General features: G+C 39.2%; 1 protein-coding gene across 1 annotated transcript in view; it reads left to right on the top strand.

Annotated features, from left to right (window-relative positions):
- Nucleotides 1-16,021, top strand: part of LOC122790858 — a 1,163,840-nt gene that overhangs the window by 1,036,680 nt on the left and 111,139 nt on the right. Inside the window, exon 17 of the mRNA XM_044058512.1 lies at nucleotides 8,777-8,905. Coding sequence (XP_043914447.1) covers nucleotides 8,777-8,905 — 129 coding nt within the window. The remainder of the gene's footprint in view (nucleotides 1-8,776; nucleotides 8,906-16,021) is intronic.

Here is a 16,021-nt window from a genome sequence, read left to right as displayed (position 1 = left end):
GTGGATGCTCTGTCATTCAGCTGGAAAAGTCTAACAGTATATGCCTTTCCTCCTCTGCCTCTCCTCCCCAAGGTACTCCTCAAGGTCAGACAATAGAAGCCAAGAATGATTCTGATTGCCTCAGACTGGCCACGCCAGCACTGGTACCCAATCCTAAAAAGCTTGTCTCAAGGCCCAGCGTGGGCATTGCCTCTAATTCCTCACTTACTGACCCAGCAAAACAATCAGATTCTGCACAGCCAACTCAGGACCCTAAATCTGGCAGCATAGCGGTTAATGTAACCATTCAAAGCACGCCTCTCTCTAAAGCAGTGATGGATGTTATTTTGGAGGCCAGGAGGCCCAGTACCAGAAAATCTTATGCAGAAAAATGGAAAAGATTCAGTGCTTGGAACCAGGCACAAGGAATTGACACATCGGTACCAAACATTCCTCAGATTTTACAATACCTAACTGAGATGCTGGACAAAGGCCTATCCTTTTCATCAGTTAAAATTCATGCCTCTGCCATTTCAGCACAGAACCTCCTATTTTTTCCCATCCATTGATAAGGCAGTACCTCAGAGGGGCCAAAAACATAAGACCTCCAAGGAGAGCCCCAATACCTGCATAGGACCTCAATTATCAGGATTGGCCCTAGGTCAACTGGTGCCCTAGGCAAAAGGCTCCACGGTGCCCCCCACCACACTACCTGGTGCCCCCATCCTGGTCTACCTACACCAAGTAAATTCTGGAAAAGTGCCTCTGCTAGACTGGCACCCTAGGCGGCCGCCTAGTTGGCCTATGCCTAAGGCCGGCTACAATTATGTCTTGGAAAAACTCACACTGCCGCCTTTTGAGCCAGCCAATACAGCTGATATAAAGTTTTTATCTTGGAAAACAGCTCTGCTCTTAGCAATGACCTCTGCAAGACGAGTTTGAGTTACAGACACTCATGGCTGTGGAACCTTTCATCATTTTCTATCCAGACAGGGTTTCTCTAAGGACGAACCCAACATTTATGCCTAAGGTAGTGTCCAGTGTGGCCCTTAACCAAACCAGTCATTTGCCTACCTTTTATCCAAACCCACAGAATAAGGGTGAGAGACTTCTGCATTCCTTGGACATACACAGACAACTACGCTTTTACTTGGACAGAACTAAAGCTTTCAGAAAAACTGAGCAACTTTTAGTGGCATATGCTGCAGGATCTCAAGGAAAGCCCATCTCATAACAGACTATTTCAAAACGGATAGGCCACTGCATTCATTTCTGCTACTCACAACATGGCATATCAGTGCCCAAGAGCATTAGGCCTCATTCTACCAGGGCAGCAGCCACTTCAGCAGCCTTTCTCAGAGGAGTACCAACCAAAGACATTTTAGAGGCTGCAACTTCAGTGCGCACTTTTACAAAGCACTACCATTTACCTCTCTACTTTAAATCCAGATCAGGCTTCGCCACTGCAGTTCTGCAAGGCCTTGTAGCCTCTCCTAATCCTATTTAGGCCCAGCCACCCAGCCTTAGCTTTGGGATTCAACCCAAGAGTAATGACTGCAACAGTGAAACACGATGAACATAGTACAGTTGTGTACCTACCATAAATGTAGATGTTCGAGTGTATTCACTGTTGCAGTCCAGGTTACCCACCCTCCACCCCCCTTTTCTTTGCTGGGACTTACCTATACTTTTCTATCTTATACAACCTATGTGGTGTATTTGCTTGTAGATGAAGGAAATGTTTATTTTACTGCATGCTTAATTATTGGCATAATATTTTTAGCCTACCATTTTGGGGGCACCTGACATCTGGGGCAAGAAAAACTGAAGAAAATAGCGTCAGCTGCATCTTTTTATACCCCTGGCGCACTAACGTCAGGGAAGAGGCGACAGCAGCCAACGCTGGACCTAGACTTTGGAATTCTGGCTGACTGCAGGTAGCCTGCCAGCAGGATAACCCAAGAGTAATGACTGCAGCAGTGAATACACTCGAACATCTACATTTATGGTAGGTACACAACTGTACTTTTTATACCTCTGACGACCTGACGTCAAGGAAGAAGCGACAGCATCCGACACAGAAATCCAAAGACTCTGGTATTCAGGCTGGCTGAGGGCTACCTGCAGGCAGTTAACCCAAATGTGATGACTGCAACAGTGAATACACTCGGATATCTACATTTATGGTAAGTGTACACAACTGTACTTTTCAAACCCTGCATCTTGTGTCTGTAAGGTAAACACCTTAACCATTACGCCAACCTCCTTCCCGTTGGTGCCACTAAACCTGTAGCTTCCATAGTGCAAGATGTATGTTGGTCATCAGTGGGGGGGGATACTAGAAAATCCTGGTAGAAAATGGGATTCAGAAGGTGTTGAACCAAAATGCTATGATTTAATGTCATTGTGAACTTTCCTTGAATATATACTGTTATGGTAAGTGGCTTAAACAGCTGTTCTGTATAGCAAGTACCCTCACGCAACTGCACTTTTTTAACTTTGCCTGCAGTTTGATTTATTGACACAGTGGTTAATAAATGACAAAGTCCCCATTGTTTAAGTTGTATAGTTCAAACAAGTGTTGTCAGTAACTATGTTTATCTCCATGTCCAGGCCTGGAGGTATTCATTTAAGTTGGTTTACTGTATTACTTTGTAAATTAGGTTGTTGCCCCTCCTTTAATTCCTCCCCATTTAGTAATATTGACACATACTCTTACTTTTAGAGGATTAAAGATGCTTTGTCCCCTTATAAATTATTGTAAAGCTGTTTAGTTTAAATTAGGCAACCATTATGAAATAATCCCACTACGATGTTTGTATAAGGCACTTCTATATTCAGCATTGTTCTCTAAGATGAGTGAGTACCATGCGCTAGAGTAGGTCCCCATATGTGATATACTGGACCGAAACTGTCTAGTGAATCAGCTATACTCAGTGGTTATACATGCAGTAAGGTCACTGACAGATTGAGAGTTTATTGTGGTGTTCTCTGGGTTTGTTTTGAGAACAGTTTTCTGCATTGTCTATTACAGAGTAACTGGAAGTGAATGTGCCTCATTTTGCAGTAGGCGTGACACTTCACTGTCTGCATGTTTAAATAGTAATAAGGCTTTATGTATATGTGGAAGAAGACTGTCTCTGAGCATCATTGTACAAAGTGCCAAATCATGCTTTCTCAGCATAGTTATGTAGGATTAGAAGTGAGTGTCAGGTAATTTAACTTATAGTTGTGGCCACCATATAGGGGTGTGACCTGAAAGTAAACTGGTGTTGGTTGAAAGGTTGACAGTTAGGTTTTCAAGGTAGTGCAGAAGATGTTTTGGTGTAATTAAAGGTACATTACATTTTGTAGATTTTTGATAAGTTGCATCTTGAATAGTGCATCAAATTGTAGGGAACTGCTTTTCCATAATTGACAACAGGACAGTGAATTGTTTAGTGGTGCTGACTTTGTCCAAAACATTTTAAAGATTAATATTTTTGATCTTGAAGACAAAAAAGGTTGGCATGTGGTGCTCATGCCACTATGTGATTTAGAGCAACAGTCCCCCAACCACCGGACCACAGACTGGTACTGCGCCATGGATCATTTCGAACCAGCCGCCAGGCGCGGAGTGAAATGAAAAAGTGTGTGTGTGTATATATGTGTATGAGTGTGTTTATGTATCTGTCTGGGTGTATGAGTGAATGCGTGCATGAAAGCAGAATGTATGTGTGTGTGAAAGGAGAAAAGACTCTGTGTATGAGAGAGAGTGAGCAGTGAGATTGACAGAGCCATTATTTTACACTTGCTAAGCAGTGCTTTTGCTGTTTGAGTGTAAAATAAGTCAAGGAAACTGAAAAACTGTGTGTGTGTGAGAGAATGTGTGTATGAAAGCAAAAGAGACTGTGTGTATGAGAGAGATTGAGAGAAAGAATGTTGTTGTATGGGTGAATGCAGGTAAAAGAGACTCTGTGTTTGTGTTTTTCTGTCTGTCTGTGAATGAACGCATGCATGAAAGCATGTGTGTGTGTAGAATGACAGTGATTCCTGGCAGGAGCAGCAATGAGGGTGCCGTACCACTCAACCTCTCCCACAGTAAAGCTGGGCTGCACGTACCTCTCAACCTCTTAGTGCAAGAAATCTGGACAAAGGCCCAAAAATAGGGACAGTTTTAAGTACTGCTCTTACAAACTTAGAAAGTAGATAGAAATACAGGTTTTGCATTAGCATGTATTTTCTGAAGGGTATGAAGTCTGAAACTCGACCATTTGTCATTATTTTCTTTCTTCAAACCTCATTGATCTGCCAGTGATTTGCCAAAAACAATTTGAGAAACAGACCAAAAAGAAAGAGACAAAAATCTAGACACTGTGAAAATCTGTACAGTTGAGAGGTGTGGTCAGAATCAAATAATAGGGACAGGTTTTAAATATTGCTGTTGTAAACTTAGAACTTCAGTAAGGTTGCCATTAGGTTTATGTACCTGTTGACCATAGTAGATCAATGTTATGTTTTTTTTTTTTTTTTTTTAATTATTGCCAATTGTCTTTTTATTGTACTTTGGAGCTTTTCCCTCTGGGTCTTGGCTGAAAATGGACTTCTAGTCCAGTAGGGATTCCCTGGTAAACAAATGTCAAATAAATAAATATTTTGCACTTTTTTATGTGCGAGCAATGACCAGTCTGTGGATAATTTTTTTACAAGAAACTGTTTTTTCGTGCAAAAAAGGTTGGAGACCTCTGGTTTAGAGTTTATGTTGGGAGAGGGTAAATATATTTTAAAGACAATGGTGTGGAATTTTGTGCTGTGGCAGTGAGTCAGGATTTGTCATAAATGGAGCTTGGCAAGGATACAAGAGGAAAAATGAAAAGGCCAGAAGAGCTGCATAAGAATATGTGACTTGCTCAGTTAGGGCAAAAGATAATGGTGTACAAAAGGCAGAAAGAGGGGGAGATGGGAAGTGGAGGAGGCACAGTCCAAGATGCTAGCAAAGAGGGAGTAAAGGCAGTAAATGCAGCAAATGTTGAAAGGGAATTAACAGAAGGGATTAAGTAAGAAGGGGCAGTCAGGTGTTTTTAGGTAAATAGCAAAAAGAAGGAAATGTAGAACAGAGCTGTCCAGGTTGAGCAAAGATAAGAATGTGGTCTCAGAAGACAGGGAGGGGGGGCTCCTATCCTAGGATAGACACCAGGATGGAGATGGGAGAGATTAAGCGGGAACTGACTTCCCTTAGAGGGGAAGATAAATCAAGGATCCAATGAGCTGCCTCTAAGAGTTCTTAGAAATCTAGTCATTGTCTTGGCAGACCTAGTGGTTGGAGGGTAGTGCAAAACTTCCATAGGACTGAAATATGGCAGGTATGGTACCTTTTTAGAAAGAAGAGCAGAAAATGTGAACTGCTGGGCTGTATTAGCATAACAGCAGGGATAGAAGAAGTCATACTGAGAAAACTGAGGGGAAGGCTGGTGGCATTTATACGGAACAGCAATCTCCAGGGCAGCCAATGACATGGATTCATGGCTGGAAGGAGCAGTCAGTCAAACCTGATTCAGTTTTACAGGTGATTTTGTCAGGGAAGTAGTAGTAAATGTGTTTTTTCCTGAAATGCTACCAGGCTTTTGGCTCTGTATCATGCAAGAGGCTCATAGACAAACTGGAATAGGAAATATGGAGGGGTTGGAGGTGGGCCCTAGACTGTGGAAGTGGATCGCCGTATAGTTGAGTGGCAAGGCACTGAGGATTGTGGTGAAGAGACACTGTTAGGAAACAATAAAGGCACTAATGGCGTACAATGGGGGGGTTGTCCTGGGTGCACTGCTGGAATATAATTGATGAAATACTGCACAGAATCTGCCTGTTCTCTGATGGCACAAATGTAGGTGCATCAGTGGAGGATAGGAGGAGGAGGAGTCTAGTGAAGGATCTAGAAGGGCTGAATAACTAGTCAGAAAGGTTACAGCTGAAGTTCATTGTGAAGAAATGCAAAATACTGCATTTTGGCCACAATGACTTTAGTGTGATGTTTCAGCCGGAGGAGTGGAACTGTTGGCATCAGAACAAAAAAAATCTGAGGGGAGTTGATTACATCTGGATTGAAGCAGCAGAAGCAGAGTGAAATTACAGAGGCAGCAGCAAACAAAATGCTGCGGTATATCCTCAGGAGGAGAGATTTCAGAAACCAATGCAATTGCTTACTGTCTGTGTGGCCTTGGTCAGACCACACCTTGAGTGCTGAAGGGAGCTAGAGCTTTATTTGAGACTAGAAGTGACAGAATGACATAATATTGGTCATTCTGAAAAGAAAGGACAGTGGGAAAGAAGGGATACAAACAACAGATTGTAGAGACCACCTCCTCCCTAGATTTCTGAAAGTACTTTTCACTGAAAGACTTTTGTGGGTCCATTGTTCTACTGAGGAGAGGTAGAAGAGTAACAGAGAGACTGTAAGGCAGGGAGGACTGTTAAATGCATGTAAAAGGACAGACTGCATAGGCGTATTGTCCCTCTTTGCCCTTACACGTGTAATGTAAAGCAGTAGTGTATGTATCTGCACATATACCTATCGGAGAGACTTATGTAGGTGAACTGGCTGTCCCCCACTACCAGTAGGCATGTGTGCCATTTGTGAGTGAGTGTTAGAGAGAGGGGCCTATAATCAACTGGCATCATGTGCAGAATTAATTTTTCTTTCTTTCTCCATTAGTCTTGGAATAGGCTCCAGCTCTCTCTCTCTCAACCCTGAACTGGATTAAGGAAGTAAATGAAGAATGAATAAGAATGAATGATCGATCTATGGAGGATTCTTTTGACAGCTTTTAGTAGAGACTTGTATGCACAGAAATCATGAATGCATTGTATCAAGATAAAGGGAGTCTTGTTTGTTTAAAAAAGAGACCAAAGCAGGTCAAGTAAGGGTTTTGAAACCCAGTGGTCATTATCTGCAGTATTTTCTTTAAAAGACTTATATGTACAGATTATGTAATAGAGCACGATATTGGTAAAATTCGTTATCAAACCTGTGCTTGTGACTCTAGTTTATAATGTAAGCAATTAAAAAAAATGTTAACTGCAACTCCAATCACTGTAATGTACTCCACAGGTTCATCATTTTTTGCTAAGCATACAACCACAGCAGACTATTTTGAAGCTCAGCCATATCAACAAATATGGGAGGCTTATGCTAAATAGACTTCCTCCACCTATCCCTATTGAGAATTTGTGATTACACATCCATTATTCTCTACTGCCTTTAAAGGTTGCTAGGAGTATACTGTGCTTGATAGGTAAAATCAGCCTATTCCAGGAACAGGTATAAGTCAGTTTAGGTGTCTATCATGCTATTTGGTGGTGGTGATTTGATAATATAGGTTAAAAGAGGTTTTCACATCTAGTTGTAATTAGGTTAAGAGTTTTGAAGAGTGCTGGGTTATTCAAAGCATGGAAGTCTAAGCAAAGATCACCCCTCTGGGTTTAGATACTGAGTAGAGGGACAGGATTTTTAGTCTGTCCGCATAGCTAAAGATAGTAAGACCTGAGTTATTTTTGGTGAGGAAATGCTGAGTTCTTTCACACTGGTTTAGTTGCTTAGAGAGATACATGCCAAAGGGTGCATTATATTATCAAAGATAGGTCCAATAAAGGATGAATAAATTGGGACCTGAAGAGAATACCACAAAGGATAAGTTGTGTGAGGAAAAAGGATTTTCTAACCACCACAGAGATCTAGTGGTCAAAGGAGAATCTTTTATCAGCATACTTACCCAAGCATACCTCTCAACTTCTTACCACAATAAATTTGGACAGATCCTAAAATAATGGGAGGGCAAAAGCCCAATAATAGGGAGTTAATTTAAATATTGCTCTTATAAACTTAGAAAATTGCTAGAATAACAGGATTTGTTAATATACATTTCTGAAGGATGTGATGTCTGAAACGCAAATGTATTTGATTATTTAATGACTTTAGTCCCTAGTGAGTTGCCTGCAAACCAAAAAATGTATTAGGCACAGAACAAGCAAAAATATGAGGTGAAAATCTGGACACTTGAGAGTTTTGTACCCAAGTCCCTGATGACTTTGTCAAATTTAAGTGGAATGTTATCTGTATTATAAGTAGGGGCACTACATTTGTCAAAATAAACTATACTGCATTTCTTGGTATTGAGATCAAACCCAAAAGAACCCAATAACTTTGGGCTGGAGTAGAACCCCAGACCCTTCTGATCTTGATCTTCAGTACCAAAGGCAAGTATGCTATGAGCCATTGATACTGCATACATGTGTGTGTGTATGTATATATATATATATATATATATATATATATATATATATATATATATATGTGTGTGTGTGTGTGTGTGTGTATAGATAGATATGTCTGTGTTTGTATACATATGTATTCATTTATTTAATTGATTTGCACTATATTGTAGATTTTAGAGATTCACCCTCTTGAGATCTGGAAAAGTCACTTGGGTCCATTTTTTAACATCACCTCAGGGTACATGGGTAAAGCTCAATTAAAAAAAAATAGTTGTTGCAAATATTGACTTACCTGAACTTTAAATATACTCTCATTTATGAATAGGATCTTTTCATGCCATGACATTAAAAAGCCCTTAACAATTGAAGAAAGCAAACTGGGGAAAAACACACTCTGGATGCATTCTTAATTGAAAATTCATTTGCTTCACTATTGAAAGGGGAGTCTTTTGATACAAGAATAAGGCACAGATGATGAGTGGTGGTGCAAAAAAAAGAAAAGAATACATAGTACAACAACATTATTGATAAGTTTGCATTGTCTTCACAGGGTAAATTGACACCAAAAGAACCATGGTTCTGGCCAAAATTGTTAATCTCAGATGATGAGGACGACAGTGATAATGAATGCAGTGGCAGTACTTTAAAGGCTGAAGGAACGGACACAAAATCTTTAAATGTAAGTTGAAGTGCAATTATTATATGTGACATTAAATGCATGTTTTTTGTCTGTGCAGGTGTTATGATTATCTACTAAACCTAAATCAAAATGTCATTTATGTGCTTAAACTAGTTGACCACAAAAAAAATAAAATACCAGTAAAACACACCCATTATCTATACACATTTCTCACTCCATTTTATTGAACAGAAATGAGTAGAAAGGCAATCGGTGCTTTTATACTTGTCCATTCTAAGACTGCAGAATCCCTAACTCTAGTTATCACTTGTTAACAGCCTCAACCAAAGTATACATCTAGTGAAATGTAGCATACAAAATGTTTAGGATTTGAGTGATCTTATTAAACTGGAGGGTTTGCTATATTTGAGGAATTGGCTATTTTAAGACATTTTTGCTATTGTTTTATGTATTTAAATCTTTAAATCCACATTGGTGGCTTACTTAAATGTTATCAGTAACTCAATAGTATGTTTTATTAGCAGTCTGAGGAAGTGTGAAAGTGCTTGTTCCTTATCTGTTTTTTTTTTTTTTTGTGCAGTAAGGTGAAGTGAGAAGTTCAGGCGGCCATGGTGGTGGAGCGGTTAGCACTGCTGCGTCACAGCAAGAGGTTCTCCGGTTCGATCCTTGGCTGGGGAGCCTTCTGTGCGGAGTCTGCATGTCCTCCCTGTGGTCGCGTGGGTTTCCTTCCACATCCCAAAGATAATGACGTAAATGGATTGGACACTCTAAATTGGCTCTAGGTGTGAGTGTGTGTATGTGTGTGCCTTCTGTGGAAGGTTGGGTGCCAGGCTGGCAACTCGACACTGTAAAACTCCACTGCTAATCATGAGCGGACAGGTGATCCGCTGTGGTGACCCCTAACCAGGAAAAGCCGAAAGAAGTAGAAGGTGAAGTGAGAAGTTCATGTAGACCTTGAATTTATGTTTTATTGGGATACAAGTCTAGGTGTAATTTTTTTGCTACTTAATTTTCTTTGTGGACTTCTTCAGACCACATTAACATGTTTCATTATTTTTAGTACCTTCTTGAAGTTATTATATCTGTGTTTTTAACACTTGTGGTGCAACCCTTCCTTAAGTATGTTGGATTATTGCTGAATTTGAGCAACATTATTTCCTCAGCCTCCATTACTGAGGTACAGGAAAACTTGGAGCAGTGCAGAAATCATTCATACTGTCAGACTGGCCAAAGAATAAAACTAAGTCGTCAGAAGTGTTTATAGTGAACATTAGTACGTACAAGAGGAGCAGTTAAATCAAATCAAAGTATATTTTTGGTCTTTGTGGTTTTATTCCTTGGCTTTCACTTTTGTGTGGGAACCTATTGCAGTTTTCTCAGTGTTTTAACGCACTGCTGCAGAGCTGTGCACAAGCAGGAAGGTAACAAAGACTGACTTGTCACTGAAGTGTTAATGGAGTCTGCAAGTAAACATGTCTTGAGTTCTAGATAGTTTTTAAACTGTTTATTTTTGGCCCACTGTTTTACATCATTCAGGCACCCTTCTGCCCATTTCCTTGCTCATTCCTTGTGCGATACATATGCTGCTAAGATGGTTTATTTGATATTTTCAGTAAAGATTATTTTTATATGAAAAAGACAAAATTAACTTTGAGGAAGATAATGTATGAACATTAGTATGCAGTTACGAATAATGAAAATGTTAACACTTTAACTTAGAATTGTGGAGAAAATGAAGGTCATAGTTCTTTTAAGTAAATAAGGGGTAGTGTCAGTTATGGCTAGGATGTTGAGTGTTTTTTTTAAGGAATCCAGATGGTAATGTTCGTCTTTGTGTTTTGGAGTTTGAAAAAACTTGATTGAACAATATAAAATTAAGTCCTCCTTAAAATACAGGAATATAGTAATATATAAAAGCAATGAAATATTTTTATCTTTTACTAATCAAGACCATTCAGTTTATAATGTGTTCTCATCCTGCAGATAGAAATCTTTTAGACTAAGCCCTGTCTTGTGATAAATGTTTGGGGCAGAAGTGAATAGGATCTTTAACCTCAGGTGCTCCTATGTGGGTACTAAAATTTGAGAAGGTACATCTGCATGTGATAAAAGTTGAATGCAGTCATTTTCTGATTTAACAGATTTAGAGTTGCTTAGCTGCGTATTCTCTTTTAAAAGAAAAATAGGAGAATGAAGTGTATTCTGCATGTAGAATCCCTAGTGTGTTTCATAGAGGATGTGCAGGCATCAAAAGACTTTACTTTCATTAAAATGGCGAGCCTGCTAACTTTTTTCTTTTAATGGAAGTATCAAAATATGTCATCAACAGGAAATTTTTTGTATTTGCAAGAGAAGACCACATCTCTGCTGTGGATTTAGATTTGCATTTTTCTTCGGCTACAGTACATTGTAAGGGAGATTTTTAAATGCCCCAGTACAAAAGTGCCAGCACCATGGCATCCAAATACGTTGCACAGGACACACAATGACTGCTAGGACTTGTACAAAACCCATATAACAGATCCACAAATGGTGGACTTAAGTGTATAAAAGAGCTTTTCAAGTAGGCTGTTTGCTTTCAGACAGGGAGGCTAGAGCTCTTGACAGGTGACACGTATGGCAAAAAAAAATAAATAAATCTGTACCCCTTTCACCTTAGCATGCAGAGTTGTAAATAACTAATCCCCTGAAATATCTGGCATGGTGCAATTTTGGACCAAATGCAGGTGGTCAGACACTGACAGCTCCCAGAAAGCAAGACAAAAGAAAAGCTAGGCGGACAGTATGGGTAGGTGTAATAGTGATACATTAGATGCATTTTTATCTTTTGGGTTTATCCTGAAGCTACCAAAGTGAAGCAGCCTGACACACTGTGCTGGCCCTAAAATCCTCAAAGCTCAATAATGACCGAAGTAGTGCCAAGCACATTTGAAGAGCCTTATTGCGACATTGCCTACCTATATTGCTGTACAGTTTTCCTGATGGATTAAATACCATTTCCCTTCATGCCATTCCTGTATGCAGGATGTTTATTGGTTTCTTAGCACCATTAATTGCTGTGTGTGTATTTGTTCTGAAATATTTGTCTGTTTAATAATAGTGCCAGTGCAATAAAGCTGCTCTTGCTAAAAACACATTCTCAGGTATAATGTAATGTTAAGCATGACAATAATTTCTTAAAACCTGGACTATCAAGATGGCTTCTGACTGAGCAAAATGTTAATTAGAGCTCTCTGTTTGAAAACTGAGGAAGAATTTAAAAGAACAGTAAAAGTTATGAGTTTTGGTAAAATTCAGTTAATACCTAGTAGTGACATTGCCTGGATGCCAGAAAAAAATAACTTTGATAAAAGAACTAAGGGGAAATTGACTAGAAAAAAAGAAAAAAAAAACTCAGACTGTGCAGAACCCTGTAGCTGTATGACCAAAAGTTGCAGCTTTAGTGCAGGAGATAACTTCTGGTGAATTAGAAGAAAAAAATCAGTCAGATGCAATCATATGTGTTTAGAAAGTGGATCACTGGAGGAATATAGAAAGACAAATGACAAAAGGCTGGAAAAAAGAAGCTATATGTAGCAATTCAGGAGAGTTAATAAATTGCAGAATTGAAGGGAGGACTGAACATGAAGCTTCCCAAGAAGAAATATTTTTAAAAATGATAGAATTAGAGCACACAGAGAAATCCTGAGATTGTTTGCTATATCAAAGAAACTGATAGAAGTAGACTGCATGGGTTTTATGAAAGTACAAATAAGCAAGTGGAATGATGTTCCACAGTAAGATTTACTAATTGAGAAGGGTAGTTGTTTGTATGCTTCACATCTGGTCATCAGAAAGCTACTCCTTTGATAATCACGTTGCCAAAGTGGTTAGAAAGACCTTCTATATAGCCCACCTTATCACGAAAGGGTTCGCCTCTAGATCGAGAGGTCATTGTGCACCTCTACTCGTCACTCATCAGGCCCATAATTGAATACAATGCCCCTTTTGGGATGTACCTTACCCAACACCTGTAGCAACTGGAGAGACCCCAAAAGTACCTCACCAAGAGGATCATGGGCTACAAACAGATGTCCTTGCAGCTCGACTAAAGAAACTCCAGATCTACTCAGTTGCTTACTGCCTACTCAGAGACGATCTATGCCTGACGTACAAAGCTATGTCAAACCCAGAATTAATGAACATGCTGCACCTCAAAAAATCCAAGTCCCTTAGAGCTACACGCTCCAGGGACCTAAACCTCAGCACAAAAATAAATAGGACATGCTGGAGGGACAGATTCATTTCCCAGAGGCTCCCCTCACTCTGGAATAGAATCCCAATTCATGTTAGACATAGCCCCTCGCTGACCCTCTTCAAGCGAAATTTGGACGCGTGGATGGGAAATCGCAAATTCACCCCTGGGATCTCCCCAGTGTCCCTGCTAGACAGAAGCACAGTAAACTAATCTTAAAAGGGTACCTTCTGTAACCTACTTTACAGAGGCACAGTAGGCTAATCTAATAGGGAGGCGTAAGCCAAATACACTCTGACTAGGCTTATAAATGCCCTAGGGCAAATAGCCTAGTATCTACCTATGAACCTACTGAGACTTATACTAGTAAATATGCAATTATACTAGCAGAAAGAGCTTCTCCCAGTAAAACAGTGGCAGGAAAAAATACCTAAATTGTTGTAGAAAATGATGTTTCTCCCTTGCCATGTATACAGTGAATAAAGTTTATCTAAGTTGCTTTGTCCATTTGTCTTCAGAATATTTGTTTTCCTATAGGATCAAAAATGTTTTAGGAACTGGAACACAGAGTATGGAAGAAAAAATAAAAAGACCGCAGGCCAGTAGAACCAAAATCAGAAGCTATAACAACACTCTTGCACCTCGGCTTAGAATAGCTTTCAAGAGCTCCTTGAAGGATATTCTAAGCCAAGCCAGTGTGTTATTAAAGCTTTTGATTTTGGTTCTTCTGGTCTGTTATCTTTTTATTTTTGTTTTGTTTTTGGTATAGTGTTTTTTTTTTATAGAGGAAAAAAAATGTTTAGTCAGTAGCCAGCAAGATGAAGGGAAAATTTGCATCTCAACCTTCTTTCAATAAAAAGCAAAGATAGTGACTTTACCACTGAAGTATTTTCCCATTTTACCAAAGAACAATGTGTCTGCGGTGGTGGTGCTGCGGTAGTGTTGTCGCCTCACAGTAAGACGTCCTGTTCGATTCTCAGCTAGAGCATCTTCTGTGTGGAGACGTGCGTGAATGAGCGTGCCTTCGTTGAAGGTTGTGCATCAGGGCTGGCAACTCGGCACATAAAAATCTACTGCCAATCATTAGTGGACCGGAGTTCTGCTGTGGCGACCCCTAACCGGGAAAAGCAGAAAGATACAACAACAACAACCAAAGAACAATGCATGAGTGAGAGAAAGCACTCCAGCACTGACCAGAAAAATCAGGAGAATCTTAAACTCAGACCTGAGATTGGGAAGTTGTGATGATCAGGAGTAAGCCCAACAAGAAAGTGAATTTAGTAAGTAGATGGCAAAACTATAAAGCATCAGTCACGCTAGCTATAATTTAGACATGTGAACTGTGGTTTTGCAAGGAGAACTGGATGAAAAATGCTGGACGCTTGAGAAACTGTTAGAACTGTAAAATAAATTCTACTTTGTAGTTAATGTTAAGCGCATGGAATGGATTGAAGAAGTAACTGTAAGTAAAACAGCTTTTGTCCTTAATATTAGATTGCTTACTTGTGTAAAATGCATGTTATTTTGTAAAGTATTCGGGAATAGTATGCAGTCAGTGTTATTTTAAGTTTAAGGAAATGGGTGAGTTTTATCAGTAACTGTTGTATATGTTAGTGTTATTAAATTACGAAAGCACTCTTTAATTGCAGTGTAGTCCAGGCTTTACTTTGTAACCAGATAGGAAAGGATAGAAATAAGCAACTTAAAGTTGATATCATACTGTGATTTTCGGTGGGTGGGGAAAGGGGTTCATAGGTATTGATTACATTATGTACAGAATTTAAAAATAACTTTGCCTGTTTTTATGGGATTGAATGTCAAGATGAAATTTGTAAATTTAAGCTGTGGGTAGTGATTTCTCAAGAAAAAAAGACTTTGAAAAACATGAAGAATGATGGTTCATTTCTTGCTTTTGCAAAGTAGCTGGGATTTTGCCATTAGTTCTTCTTTCTTTTAGGTGAAAGCAAGCAGTCTATGGGTGCAGTTAGTTAATCATGAAAGGTCCAAACAGTGTGTTCTGAGAGAAATCTATGTGGAACAGTTTAACTTTGAAAAAGAATAGTAACAGTTCAGTGAAAAGTAGTAAATTATGTTTGAAAATGTGGGAAGTGAAGAGCTAGCAAAAACAGTTACCCATCCATCAGCCGTAGTACATTATTACTTTAAGTATAACACCACAGATTTTAATTTCAAGGTAACCAATGTATTTTTCCCATAAGACTAAAAGGTAACGTTTACTTCACATCTGTGATTGAAATAGAGCTGATAAGAACCAACAACAACCTTTGTAAGTGGTAACACTGCCTGTAAATATACATCAGCCTGGTTAATCTTAACTTTAAAATTTGTAGTGTCTGGGTACAGATGAAGGGTTGACTTCCTTTTTTGTAAAGTGAATGTAGTTGTGTGTTTGGCTTTAATTAAAATAGAATGGATTTTTTAATTTATTTGTTTTGTTTTTTGGGTGTTTCTGTTGAAGTGAAACCTCTGGGAAAATGATTGAAATGTTTAAATAGCAATGAGAAGAGGCAACTTATAAGATCACCCTGCCAGTCATTAGTATGTACATGTAAGCTGCAAGATGGAAATGTGTATAAAAGAACTGTCTTGTGTAATATATGGTATTAAAAACTATTTATCAGAATGGGCACATTGTTAGTACTGACATGGAAAATAAGTTACCTGACCGCTTCAGACAGAATAGCAGAGAGCACAGAACTGTATTAATATGTGTAGAGTGCAAATAGTGTTACAGGAGGCACATTTGAATATAAAAGTGTGTGTGAATTTGACAAAGAAATGATTTCAGGACAGGCATTCAGCAGAAAAGGGGAAATAATACTGGTTGTGGGGGGGGCAAGGAGTGAGGGGTAGGTTAAAAAGACAATAATGATAAAATAAAGACAGTATTAGATATGAGT

Source organism: Protopterus annectens, chromosome 1.part2 (assembly GCF_019279795.1).
Source record: "Protopterus annectens isolate FY-2018-M chromosome 1.part2, PAN1.0, whole genome shotgun sequence".
Taxonomy (NCBI): Eukaryota; Metazoa; Chordata; order Ceratodontiformes; family Protopteridae; genus Protopterus; species Protopterus annectens.
This window is presented reverse-complemented; position numbering and strand designations above follow the sequence as displayed.